General features: G+C 41.9%; 1 protein-coding gene across 3 annotated transcripts in view; it reads right to left on the bottom strand.

Annotated features, from left to right (window-relative positions):
• The window catches only part of HDAC11 (histone deacetylase 11), a 30,843-nt gene extending 21,163 nt beyond the window's left edge, over positions 1 to 9,680 (bottom strand). For 2 of the 3 annotated variants that reach the window (XM_055709988.1, XM_055709989.1), the window contains exons 1-2: positions 9,552 to 9,680; positions 7,829 to 7,977 (exon numbers count right to left, since the gene is read on the bottom strand). In XM_055709988.1, coding sequence (XP_055565963.1) covers positions 7,829 to 7,977; positions 9,552 to 9,553 — 151 coding nt within the window. In that variant the 5' untranslated portion in view covers positions 9,554 to 9,680. Of the gene's footprint in view, positions 1 to 4,612; positions 4,714 to 7,828; positions 7,978 to 9,551 lie in introns of all 3 variants that reach the window. The other variant, XM_055709987.1, reaches the window with a different exon arrangement.
• Positions 9,681 to 13,465: the final 3,785 nt, after the last annotated feature.

Below are 13,465 nucleotides of genomic sequence, written 5' to 3'. Positions count from 1 at the left end.
ACAGACTAAAGAAAATGCTTCTCAAAACACACCACTATATTAACAGAGAACACACTGCCTCAAACTGTGGATAGTTTCGCACTTTTTTCCTTCAGTGTGTTAATTTTGTTTTCCAACATTTCCTGCAATAAAATCTCAGAACTACATATATACTCAAAAAAGAAATCAAAATTAATTGGTTTTATATAACTGTATAGTTTTTCATGTTGTAAAAATAAAAATTATTTTCAATCTGTGAGGACTACATTAATTACATTTTTCAGGCAATCAGTTGGCTTCCATAACACAAGCCTTCACATGCATTAGTTTTCTTTGAAAGAGAACAAACCCTTCATTTTTTTTATTTACAATCATTATTTTTTGTATTCTAATTGCATATACCAGAAAAATATCAGTTACTATTTCTTTTGGTAGATACTTGCTCTCAGCCATCATCAAATTACTGAATCTCTTAAGACAGTTTTGTAGACATGTAATTATTTAACTTAACAGAAATTAAAACTTGGTCTGGATTCAGGGAAGAAAAATAATCACAGATAAACACTATTCGATAACATGCCTTCACTTACTCTTTTTAGTTATCAACTCCATTTAACTTCTCCATTTCATTTGCTAATATCGTAAGACTTGTTAAATTATTCACCTTCCTGTGTTCTGGATAAATAATTCAATGTATGAATTTAAGTTTCAGTTTTCAAAAAAAATTCACTCCCTTATTTCTTAGAAGGAATGAAGAAGTCAGGTTAACCCTTTACCAGGTACATTTTGCTTTAACACATGCCTTGTACTGTATTAACTACTAGGCAGTATCATTAATTGTGTCGAAGTGTAACACTAAACCAAGATGTTACCCCAAAACCACAACCAAACAAAACCAAAAAAACCCAAACAACTTAAAGTATTCTTAATTTTCCTTGCTTAAACCCAAACTCTGTAACAACATACACATTTAATGAGGCTATTCTAGCAGGACTTTACTTATAAAGTATTACTACTATTAACTTTAATTCCTTAACTATGAGAACTCTTTTTAGTGAGGTTAAATGACCTAAAAAACTGTTAGTGTTCAAGGACTAAAAGTTAAACTGAAAAACTAATATTAGGAAGATAAAGCTAAAGTAGTTGGCTTTTGTGCTGATACATTCTGAGTTAATACAAGCAGCACATTAATGATCAAAACCAACCTCTGGTGTGTTGCCTTTTGTTATGCATTCATTTCATTTCAATATTATAAAATAGCCAACCTGTCAATTTTTTTAAAAAAGAAAATAATGAAATTTTGTTCTTTAGTATCTAGATTTACACTGTGTTTAAATCTTTGATATGCTCCTGCAGCTAGTTCCAGCTTCAAGGGAAAATTCACAGACCTAGAAGTCTAACACCACGCAATTAACATGATTATATATTTAGAAGCTTGCCTGAGTCTATCTTCATATAAAGAAAGTATGGTTTTCGCTTGAATTAACGTAAGATAAAATCATAAAGGAGAGTAGGAAGCTTGTAATTTTCACAAAAATTTCCAGGGCAAGTTATGAACGCACTAAGATTAGTAGAAACTGATGACAGCCAGGTGACACACCCAAGAAAATGAAGCAGACAAAAAACAATTTTGGTGCATCAGTCTCCCAACCAAGGAGTTGATAACACTAAAAAGAAACTAACAACTGTCAACCAAATGCGACCTTATTCTTAAGAGAGAGGTTTGCTAGTTGCTTTAGCTGCCAAGGATGCCCTACAGCATTTGCACAGCTGTTTAAATACTGAAACATGTCAGACCTTGTACCCTGTGACTATTCTTGTTCAGTGTTTTCTCCAAATATACTCAAATATTATTATCTTGACAAAATATTTTTGTATATTCTTAAAGACCTTTACTGACACATTAACAGTTACATGAAAATTTAGGTAAAAAGGATCAAATACATGTATCTGCCCTCATGACCTTTTAAATTAATGTTTTACAGCAAAGCACCACTTGCCTAATAAATCTGTCATTAATGACGTTTGAAAAAAATTGAGCAAGGAAAAAACACAATGTAGGGAGGAAACAGAGACAACAAACAACAGCACAAGAACTGCATGAACTGAGGAACTGGACAGAAAAATTTTAAGCGCTTCTGAAGATGCCCATCTTATCCAAACCAAAACCACACTTCCAGCTGCCAAGCCACCTGTGGTTACTATTGCAATGCACACAGCCCAAGATGCATTCTGTGCTGGCTGCACACCTGAAAGTCACAAGTATTACAGGCTGAACCAACTAATTTACTAGCCTGCTTCTACTTCCTTCATTCCTGAGAGCCCTAACACCTTCCCAGGCAGGCTGCCAGTACCACATTGTGACAAACAGGCAGGGACCTCTGGTCTCTTGGCAGATGTGCTCACATGACCGGGCAAGTGTCAAAGCACACAAGCACCAGAAAATACTCCCTATAATCACATCACTCCACTGTTCACTAGGCATAAAAAATTACACTTATATTAAAATGATTAACTTTTTATTTGTAAACCCACATAATTTTCAAATCTATAAAACATTAAAATGTAAAAACTTAATTGATTGATCACATGGTCTGAAACTAGCTTTAACCTCACTGCCTATCTCCTTCAAAGTTTCAGAACTTTGATACGCTGGAAATTCATTACTTTACGTAACACTAGAAAAAGGCAGTAAAGTGGAAAAGTACTGCAAGCATATTATCCAAAGTCCAGTCATTTCCTTAGAGATCCAGATTCTTCAAAGGAATAACTGAGGGGGAATCACCTCAATTCAAAAGGTCAAATTTTGTTGTAAGGACTAGTCATATTACCTATAGCAGGGAAACAGGAGATCTTCCTTCCAACACAGGACTGATTTCCAGTACAGTTTGTTCTACTTTGTGCACACCCTTCTGTTTCTCTTCAGCCAGCCCCCGGCCAGCTGCTGCTGCTGCTAAGATACTACACACCACCTCTTCTTACAAGCGTATGGAATTTCCTACCAAATTCATGCTCAAATTTTAAATGGAGAATACTCAAGTAATTAATTATTTTAAGAGACCTAGGCATTCCCAGAAACACAAGCACCTTTGTTGTCTTCAGAGCTGATCTAACACAGAACTATGCCATTTACTGGTAAATTTGTATTTTTCTGGATTTAAAAGAAAACCAAAACAAATAACAAAGAAGACTTGGGATGAGGCAACATGGATGGTACCCACAGCCTTTTCATGTCAAGCCACATTATTTTTCATTTGCAACTAAGGATTTTTATCTTCGCTTCTTGGCAGGAATTTACTGGCGTGACTAGTACAACATCCTCCAGTTTTTGCAGTTGCAGGAAATACTCTCTCAAGAAAAGGGGAAGGGGAGATACACAACTAAACACATCTGAATGCACCAAGACACAAACTATATAGACAATTCCCTATGAAGCCATCCTGCAGGTACTAAAAATATTATTATGGTATTCCAAAGTAAGCTATGCACATTACTACACCCTGCTTCAAAGAAGTGATTCAGTAAAAAGAGGTGGGTGGCTCTGTGGAATTAAAAGCTCAGTATCAAGAACAGCTGCAATAAGTTCACATCTAAGGATGTACGAAATTGCACTAACTTTATAGCACTGAATGAGGAAGCATAAGAGAACTCAGAAAAAGAGTGTAAAAAGTTCACACAAATAGGTCTCTTACACACAAAAATAAAATATTCCAGAAATAGAAGTACAAGGACTCTTTCACTGTGGAAGGGCAAAGGTGACTCAAAATAACTTATTCTGAATATGAACTGGAAGATTATTTTTCACGCAAATCCCTTCTCTGCCCTCTAAATAAAGAGTTTCAAAATAAAAGCAACGTCACCTGTGCTCATCTATCATCCAATTCCACCTACAGACAACTGAATATATTCAGAAACAGAGATCTCACATGTTTATGTGTTAAAGTTACACTGAAGTTTAACAAATGGATGTTTCACTTAGAAATACCCAATGAAAGCTCTTTATCCCCTGTGAATATGTAATCCTGTATGAACTGGTATTGGAAACCTTCACACACAGGTAACATGCAAGGTTATGCCCCTACACTGATCCTTCTACTCTCTCCACACTCCCCTACACTGGCAGTGTCTAAGTATGAAGCCAGTACTTCCCCGCACAACAGAATCCCTGCACAGATGCTCCTTTGAGATTACATAAAGCCCAAACCCATAAAACAATACTTGCTTTATAAAACATCAGATTAAGTACTCCTTTTTAGTGCTCTCCAATGTTTTTTCAATTGCAGAACTGCATTTTACCAAAGTAAATCAAGATTTACATTTTTGAAACTAAAACCCTGGTACAAAGGAGAATATTATCTACATCTCAAACATTAAAATCTTCCTTGTGTTCATTTAACCTTCCTGAAATATCATTTCAGGTCACCTGTGGAGCATGGTAGACCCTCTACACTATGAATTGCCTACCATTTCTATGTTTTTCTTTCAGTATTCTCAATGACAATGTTACCGATATCAAAATACACCATCCCATAATCTGTAATCTTGACTCTAAAACAAATCCAGTAGGATATCTGTTGCCTTTGACACTAATTCCAGACAGTTTGCTTGAAAAACACTTTAATATGTACAGCACCTTTAATTTATTAAGGTAGCGCCTTGTGTGAACAACCAAGAGATCTTCATCAGTAGCTTCCCGTGCCTGTACAATCAAGTCATCTGCAATTAGTTTTTCTTCTGAAACAGGAGAGAAATAACAATTGGCATTGTATACCACTGCTTAACTTCCTATATTCCACCCTGCCAAAGAAGCTGCTTTGACCTTTACGTGATAAATTCATCTGTAATGTAAAGCACTGAAACAACTTTTGTTTACTCAGAGTTTACTAATTTCCCAAATACATATCCTCTATACATATTAAGCTATTAAAGTAGCATGTATATCCTAAATTCTGATACACTCTGAAAGCTTTCTGTAAACATGGTAACTTCTTGTTTAAACTGAAAGAAGAGACAGGTAGTCACAGCAGACGGACAGACACAAAAGAATCACAAGACTCCTTACAGTCTAGGGCATGACATACTGGGGAAACGTTGGTGCTCATACCATCAAATACTCATCATTTTTAAACATGCTTTAATTCCACAGATGACACTAATACTTAATTCCCTACATCAGAGTAGAATTAAAAAAAAAAACCAAACCCAAACAAAATAATTGCCTGGATGTTCATAGAAGCAAACATGCTTAATTAGGGTATTTCTGTCACACCCCTACCTCCATTTGATTTCAAGAAATACTAATGACAGCAATTATTTCTTCCCCTTAGAGAGCAAAAGGTAGTTTATTTTAAAACCTAGTTTTATAAGAGCAAGGTACAAAATATCACTCCAAGATTTCAGAATGTGATTATAGACAATACATTTGAACACATACATCTGGGCATACTCGCCAGAAAGTTCAAATTAGGGTCAACTACAAAAGCCAAGCAGTGCAGAAAAACAATGCTGTTTTGCATATGATCACTACAAACAACAGATACAAGGCATCATGCTGATCTTCCCAGACAAATTTTGATATTTAACTGCTGCATGGCTGCAGTCTTCTAAGACCGTAACTTTTTTCTAACTTTATACTTGGAGGAGGAAGAAAGCAACTCACAAATGTGAGAGATTTTGTTCTGAAGTGTTATACAAGAATGGCACCTGCAACAATATTTGTTTTGGCAAGCTTACATCTCTCCTGACTGAGCCTTGAGAAACATTTCATTCACTGGTGTCAGACAGAAAGCCAAACTGCTAACAGTTTCATTCTTGACGAAGGAGAAGGTAACTGTAGAAAGACTTTCACTGGTAATTTGCTAGAAGATGATAGGGAACAGTGTACGTCAGCTGTTGCCAAGAGTTGTCAAAGAGCCAGAGAAAACCAAGAGCACCTTAAGGTATCCTGTGGCTTCTCTCCTTCACAAAGCAAGGAGAGTAAAACAATTGGGAAAACTGATTTTTTTGTGAAAGAGTAAAGAGTGGACACCACGCAGAAAAGAGCTAGAGGAAAAGACGACACAGAGCAGGAGCAGAAAGGCAAAGGTTTTGATTAGTTAAGAAAACAGCCATCGAACCCAAGACTTAATTAAGGTTGACAGAGGGAAGATCCAAAACTCAGCTACTAAATGGAGTGTTAGAATTTGTTTAGCCTTGGCTAAATTAATACAAGACAGCCTAAAGCCAGAAGGGCAATACTTCCAACTGCAAAAGACCATCAGTTGAAGGAGTCATCAACCACATAAATGGAAGAGGCCTGGCTCTTGGACCACCTTTGCCTTGGCCAGAGAAAAAGCCCTTTTTTTTTTTTTTAACTTGATCACAAGCTTAAACTTTAGAAGAAGAGATTCCAAGATTTTATAGGCCCTGATCCCAATCTTGGTTCTTACATTTGTACTTCCTTAATGTGTTTCTGCCTTTATCTTCCAACAGCAATGAGCACCATCACAAAGCATTCTGCCTGTCACCAGAGGTGTTTCAAAGCTCTTCCCAAACATTATCAGAGTAATATCATAAGGTTGATAAAGAATGGATTTATACAAGCTGCACTTATCTTTCAGCCTGGAAAGTGCCATTTGCCGCCAACACACTGTCTGCAGTCCAAGTTGAATAACTGAGTTACACGCAGCAACAAACCAGTCCTTAACACCTGTAGTTTCACAAGCCACAAGGAATGACCCTGCTCTTGCTACACCAGGTGTTAAGCAATGGCAGCACAAGGCTATAGCAAGCTATACAAAGTACTCCCAAACTGCAATTCAGATCTTGCAAGCTAGACCATTTGTAAGCTTGCAGCCAACACAGGAAGGATTTTCCATTCACTGATACAAAACTGAAGTCCACGTCCTGTTTTAGAGCCAGGCTTGGTCCTCTAAAGAAAGACAAAACTGTAACTGCAAACAGCAGCTATCCTCAAGAGGAAACTTAAAAGGAAATATTGCTCTCATACATCAATCTAGAACTGAAAGTCTTTGAATCGTTAAAAACCTGTTAAGTATTAAAACATGGCACCCTGTGCTACGTCCATAAGGCTCTAGCATTCTGCACCTAACGGGCTAGGCTGCAAGTCAAGATTCTGGTGCTTACTTCAGAGATGGAAATAATTCTCAGATGTCCTGTATGAATGTTTCTTGTAAAAGCCAAGCAATGAAATTCTGCTTACTTCATGCTTTCATTCAAATCACAAAGACCAGAAATATTTCAAGATGGTCTAAAACATCGCTATGCTCATATTTTTCCCTCCTCCTTTTTACTCAGTCTTGTAAAGCTCTGGGCCAGATCTAAATGACACAAACTAGTTACTCTGACCAGTACTATTCTGCCTCTGGGGAGAAAAATAATTTCATGAACTTGAATTTTGAATCACATTTTAGTCTTCATAAACAGCATGACAAAGCTGAAACCAAAATTGTGGGTTCATTTAATGGAGCACGCTACAAAATACATTTTCAAAGGACTGTGAAACAAACCTTTGTATTAAAAAGCACTGGTGTGGTATGTTTGCTCTAACATTACAATTTCATCATTTAAATACTTCACAGACAAGATCTTCACCACCATGTAACACAACATCCAAACCACCTCAGAAATCCCACTATCAATTTAACTTGTTAATATTTAAGTCTGCAAATATATAAGAATACTAAAGCACTCCAGATATGATTAAAGGACATGGCTTAAATCTACAGAATGAGCAATGAAGATGTAAAGTCACTATTACAGTGGCAATTATTAATGTCTGCACTAATTACATAATTCCTATTAGCTTTTGTGCAAATGTTGGTCTAAGAGGTATCTTCTGTTATTTTACCTTTCAAGAAGTTGATTACTTTTCCCCATTTCCCTGCATCGAATGGATGCAGTTTCTCAAGTCCCATGAACGTGATGTTGTAGTCTGGAGAATATACGATAGGCCAGCATGCCGATGGAGGATCCTCATACAACTCAGTTCTGTGAGGCCTTGAAAAGCCAAAAAGAAACTAGTCACCATTTTTAGCAACTGTTTACAAAGCTGATTTTTTTTTCTTCACTACAATCCTAAATTAAAAATTAGAATCCTTACTAATACCAACTTTGTATTAGGAACGGTTCCCAAGGATGCTATTTCCAATGGTTACTGAAGGAAAAATTTGGTTGTTTCCCTGACCCTGCTGCTGAGGAGCAGTTAGAGTAACATCCCTCACTTCCAACCATTACAGTTAAACTCTTGACCTGACCAGTAGTGGGGGAAAAAAAAGAGTAACTGAAGGCTGAAGAACATACTAATGAGTTATGCACATAAAGATCATCGCAGACTTTAATGGAAACATGGGATTCACTCCCCTCATGTGTCCAAGTTCATCAAGCAGCACCTCTACCTTAGAACGTGAATCCAGTTTTACAAACATCACCTTCAACAAATGTGTTACTAGACCCACATTTTAGAGTCTGTATCAAAACACAATTGAAAAAAACAAAGTACGCTGCTCATAGACACGACACTTTAACACCACTAGGTTGGAAAGATTTCTAGGATCCCTTCCTAGGAGCAAGAGATCATTTTGTGACCAGCTCAGCACCAGTAAAGAGGTTTGTATTTGTGTAGAGCGCAACCACAGAACAGGGTCTCAGCTCTAGAACTCATGCCAGTGACCCTTAACCGATGTTTCTCTTTACCCCCAGCCCGAAGTCTTGTATTCTCCAAACACGAGGAGAGAAGGCACAGCCAGCTCAGAGCCCTCCTTGACAAGCCGTTAAAGGGAGGGTCTGCCAGCGCCATGCCCTGCGCTCACAGAGGCACACGCCAGCACCCCAGGGACACCTGCGCGCTGACCGCTCAGCCTGTCCCAGCAGCTGAGGCCGCCCTGCCCTGCCCGCTCTCCCTCCCTCGGAATTAGCTGAACTTTGCAAAAGATTTCCACGCTCACTGAGCAAGACAGAAGGCCCTTTGTCAGGTGAACAATACAGACATAAACACCCTTACTGCCAGCGTAAACATGCTCAAAAACACCCTTTTAAAATCTCGTTAAAAACAAAACGGAACACATTAACCAAACACGAAAACAAAGGAGGTTTTTCACCAGAGCCCCGCAGCGCGCACGCCTCCCGAAGCCCGAGCCCGGCTCCTCGGCCCCTTCCCGCGTCCACGCACGGGCCGCTACGCGCCCCCGGCCCCTTCCTCCCCCCGCCTACCACCGGGCCGCGGCCCCGCGGGCAGGGGACGTTCCCGACACCCTCCCCGGCTGACAACGGGACGCCCCAGTGGGAGGCGGCCGGCCTGCCGACAGCGCGGCGGCTCCCCACGGCTTTCCGCCGCTGCTCTCAGGCGGCCCAAGCCGGCCGATGCCGACGCGGGCGGAGGGAGGCTGGGCCCGCGGCGGCGAAGCGACGCTGCCGCTGTCCCTGGGGCTCCGTGGGCGCACCCGGCGGCCCTGCACGTAGGAAGGAGCGGGCCGCGGGCACCGAAGTCCGGCAGGCCTCAGACAGGCACTGCTCGCCGCATCGAGAATCGCCTCCCACCGACCAAGCAACTCCCCTGGCCCGGCGGTACTCACATCCCCGCGCCTTCCGCGGCCGCACTGACCACGCCAGGCCACGCCGCGCAGCGAACCGCGGGCCCGGCGGGCCGGCACCGCCAACCCCACGGCCCCGCCCCGCTGCTGGGCGGTGACACACGGAGGGCCGGGCGGCGGGGCCCGTGCGGAGCCTCTGCGGGGGCGGAGCGCTGCTGCCCGGGGGGCGGGGCCCTGTGGGGGGTGGGGCGAGGGGGCCCCGCGGAGCTCCTGAGCGGGCGGCACGGCGAGGGGTGGGGACAGCTCTCGCCCGTGGAAGAATCCAGGGTTGTGCTGTAACGGCTGCGGGAAAAGTTTTTGCCGCCATCTTATAGGTGGCCACCGAGGATGGTGCAAGACCAAGCGGGCGTTTGGTGGGGGATCCGAGGTGTCTCGGGAAGGGCCGTGGGTCTGACGTGGGATTTAGAAAGACTCGACCCCAGTGTTCGGTTTTTGCATCAGCTACTGCCGTGATTTTATATCAAGGGCCTCAAAGCGATTCCACACACACACACACACAAAAAAAAATTGGACAGGAAAATACGATTCTCATTATAAAATAAATCAACAAGCTGTGGGTAGGTGCAGAGACATGGCATGTCAGCAGCAGAATGAGGAAAATTAAGGTGAAACTGTGCTGTTACCGAACTGAGCAACAGAACGCCTGCTGATTATGTCAGGTCTGGATTCCCCCAAGGAACATGATCCCTAAATTCAGGCACACCAGAAAAATCAGCTAGTTGCAAGCCAAGAGCCAATATCTAAGTGTACTTTACTAATCCTGCCTGAACACATACAAAAAGCATTTCTTACGCAGTCATACACCTAAATCAATAAACCATAATGAAAAATGGTCCATTAATAGCAGCAGTATCTATCACACCAAGGATAAATGTACAGAAATGTACTGAGAAGCACTCTTTTTCTCTGAGGAGTAATGTCGTCTGTTATCAGAGTTCCAGATAAATGTTGATGTGAGGTCCCTGTGAGGCGAGTCCCGCCCAGCAGCCGCCCGCCACAGGGCCCGGCCCAGCCCCTCGGCCGCAGCACCCTGAGGAAAACCTGCTTCAGGAAGGGTGAAACACCACGGAGACAAGAGTTGTGAGGGAAAAAAATGTGAGGCAGGGCCCTGCGAGCACGGAGGACGGAGGGCAGGGAAGGAGGGAGCTGCAGGCGGGGGATTGCCCTGCAGCCCCTGGAGGGGACGCCTGTGCCCCCGAGGGATCGCAGCCCGCGGCGGGCACTGGCGCTGGAGCCGGGGAGAAGCGCGGGCGGGAAGGAACGGCAGCGAGGAGCTGCCATGAGCTGAGCAGCCCCCCCTTCCCCGGCGCCACCCGGAGGGGGCAGAGGAGGCGGGTGACGCGAGAAAATACAGTGAAAAACCTAAAACTCTACAGGCAGGAGGTGTATAGATAACAGGAACCATCAAGAGGCAGGCAGGAGCCTCACTGGCTGCGAGAGAAGGTCTGAGGCTCGGGCCGCTCAGCACTTCAGAAGGGACAATCAGTACAGGTGCAGATGGGCTCCACAAGAATGTAAATCAGTAGCCTTCTGGCAAAGGATGTGCTAATCGCTAGAAGAAAAACTACTGAAGTGATAAGACTGAAGGACACTAGGATAAAATAATTGTGGAAGTGGTAGATAACAAATGCCGCCCCCCCCCTGCCCCGAAGAAGAGTGAAACCCCCACTCGGGGAGCATGCCCAGTAAATTTAAAATGAACTGTACCTTTAAATCGAAGTGAGAAAGCAACTAACCAATAATTAGTTAGTAGGTGTAGACTTTGGCGAGAACTAACCAACTTCACTTATAAATATGTATTGTGAGTACAACTAGGTGTGCAAGTTAGGCCCAAGATATGCAAGAGAATGACCAGTGCTGGATTTTGGACGTTCTCTGAGCTCCAGTTTTCTGCCAGCGGTTTTTTCAAGGCAAATGGATAGGAAACCTTACAGCATAGTAGAAGATACAGAGCTAAGCAAATAATGACATTTTTGGTTCACTAGCCACTCTGAAAAAAACTTTTTTGAAGACAGTTTGGGGTTCAAATACATTTTTACAACACTGAAACATTTTAAACAAAGTGAAATATTTTGATTAAAAAAAATCAGACTCAAATAAATAATAAACTTTTCAATTAATATAACTTCACAAGATGTAGTTGAATAGCTGAACCCATACTTTTGGCTGAAAGATACTTTTAAAAGTTCTGCCAAGTTTTAATCTTCTCTTTACAAATTCAAAAAGCAAGGCAACAAGCATAAGTCAGCAGCAAATTTGAGAAGATGACCTAAGTCTCGTAGAATAAAAGCACATACTTATAAAAAGCAAAAAATACAGACAATACGGAACTCAGCCTTCTCTAAACTTCTTGGAATCCTTCAAAATTAGACCCCAAATACACCATAAAAGTGAGAAAATAGATGAATTACAATCCAGCTGGTATAGAGTACCGATGTTATTTCTCAACTGATAGCTCTATTTCCCTAAGACAAAGGAAATGTTTTCTCCTTATGCCATTTTGCTTGTCAAGACAAAGTGTAACTGGAATGGTTTTGGCAATATTATGGGTAGCACTGGGGTCGTGTGTTAAGGGACTTTATTAATTGCCGCATCCTTGAAAGCACAGGCATAATATAATTGTTACAATAAATAACCAACAACGTATTAACTCTCAAATTTTGGCCTGTTTACCATGCTCTTGGTCTTCCAGATCATTTATCTCATGTTGAAAATGGTAAAAAGCACCCCTAGGAGGACAGACTATGTTCCAAAGAGTAATACTTTTTTATAATGGGGCTCCAGTTTGAAACTGAATCAGATAATGGCCTTGTGCTTCCAGGGGACTCTTTCCAGGCTGTTCATGTGATTGGGCTCTTTAAAGGTCCAGTATCCACTAGTGCAGATACATTTGAAGATGGGTCCCAGAGTCTGAATTGCAAGCAAAATCAACTTCCAGAAGACAGAAACCGAACTCTGACTAATGTACCATATGAAAGAAACTGGCCTGTCAGACCAGCCAGTATTGTCCCAGTTTATTAAATCTCTTCAAGTAATCTGTTGCGCATTAATTCTTTGGTAGAATGAGGATATTAGGCAAAAGCCTTTCATCAGCTTCTCAAACTTCCATAGAATAGAAAATGTCTTCTTAGTTCTGATGTTCCATGATGGTGAAACTACTTAAACATGTAGTTTCATACTTAAACATACTTAAACACGAGGAATGTTGAAGCACGATAGCTTTCCATATCAAAAATAGTGAAGAGAGAGACAAAAGTCATGGTAGCAAATTTATGATACGATGCAAATTGAGACTACAGATCCAGTCACCCAAGTGTAGATCAGTGATGTGGTGTATAAGCAATTTGCTGGATGGTCGTGCTGAAAGAGTTGCAATCAAAAGCTCAATGGCCAAGTGGAGACCAGTGCCAAGGGGCATTCGTCAGGCATTGACACTGGGACCAGCGCTGCTTAACATGTCTGCAGGCAAAGGCAGCCCAGAGGGTTTCGCTCTCCTTTGCTCACATTATTTTGTTTGCACGGAATATGGGGGACTGCTGGGGACCCTCTGTTGTAAGCTGCATGGTAGTGTCTGGCTGCCCAAGAGAAAATGAAATGCTCAGAAGCTGGGAGTGACCTGGTTTGGTGGCCAGGAGCTCTGTGGGGGATGTCTCGCTCTCCTTCCCAGGCTGGCTTAGGGAAACTGGTTTCACAGAGTTTTATGCTCCCAGGGTTATGTCCAGGACCTGGGCTGTTCTGTGGTGGCTGTGCTATGGGCACGTCTGGTCTGGCCTGCAGCCTGCTGTAGACTTTAGGGCCTTAGGGACAACAAATGATCATAAAATCCTGTCACAGAGAAGAGGATATGGACTTCGTCTATCCTCCTGAAAAAAAAAAGGTCACTGTAATCTAACAGT

This window comes from Falco cherrug, chromosome 4 (assembly GCF_023634085.1).
Source record: "Falco cherrug isolate bFalChe1 chromosome 4, bFalChe1.pri, whole genome shotgun sequence".
In the NCBI taxonomy this organism is placed as follows: domain Eukaryota; kingdom Metazoa; phylum Chordata; class Aves; order Falconiformes; family Falconidae; genus Falco; species Falco cherrug.
The sequence above is the reverse complement of the archived record's forward strand: the minus strand, read 5'-3'. Positions and strand labels throughout refer to the sequence as shown.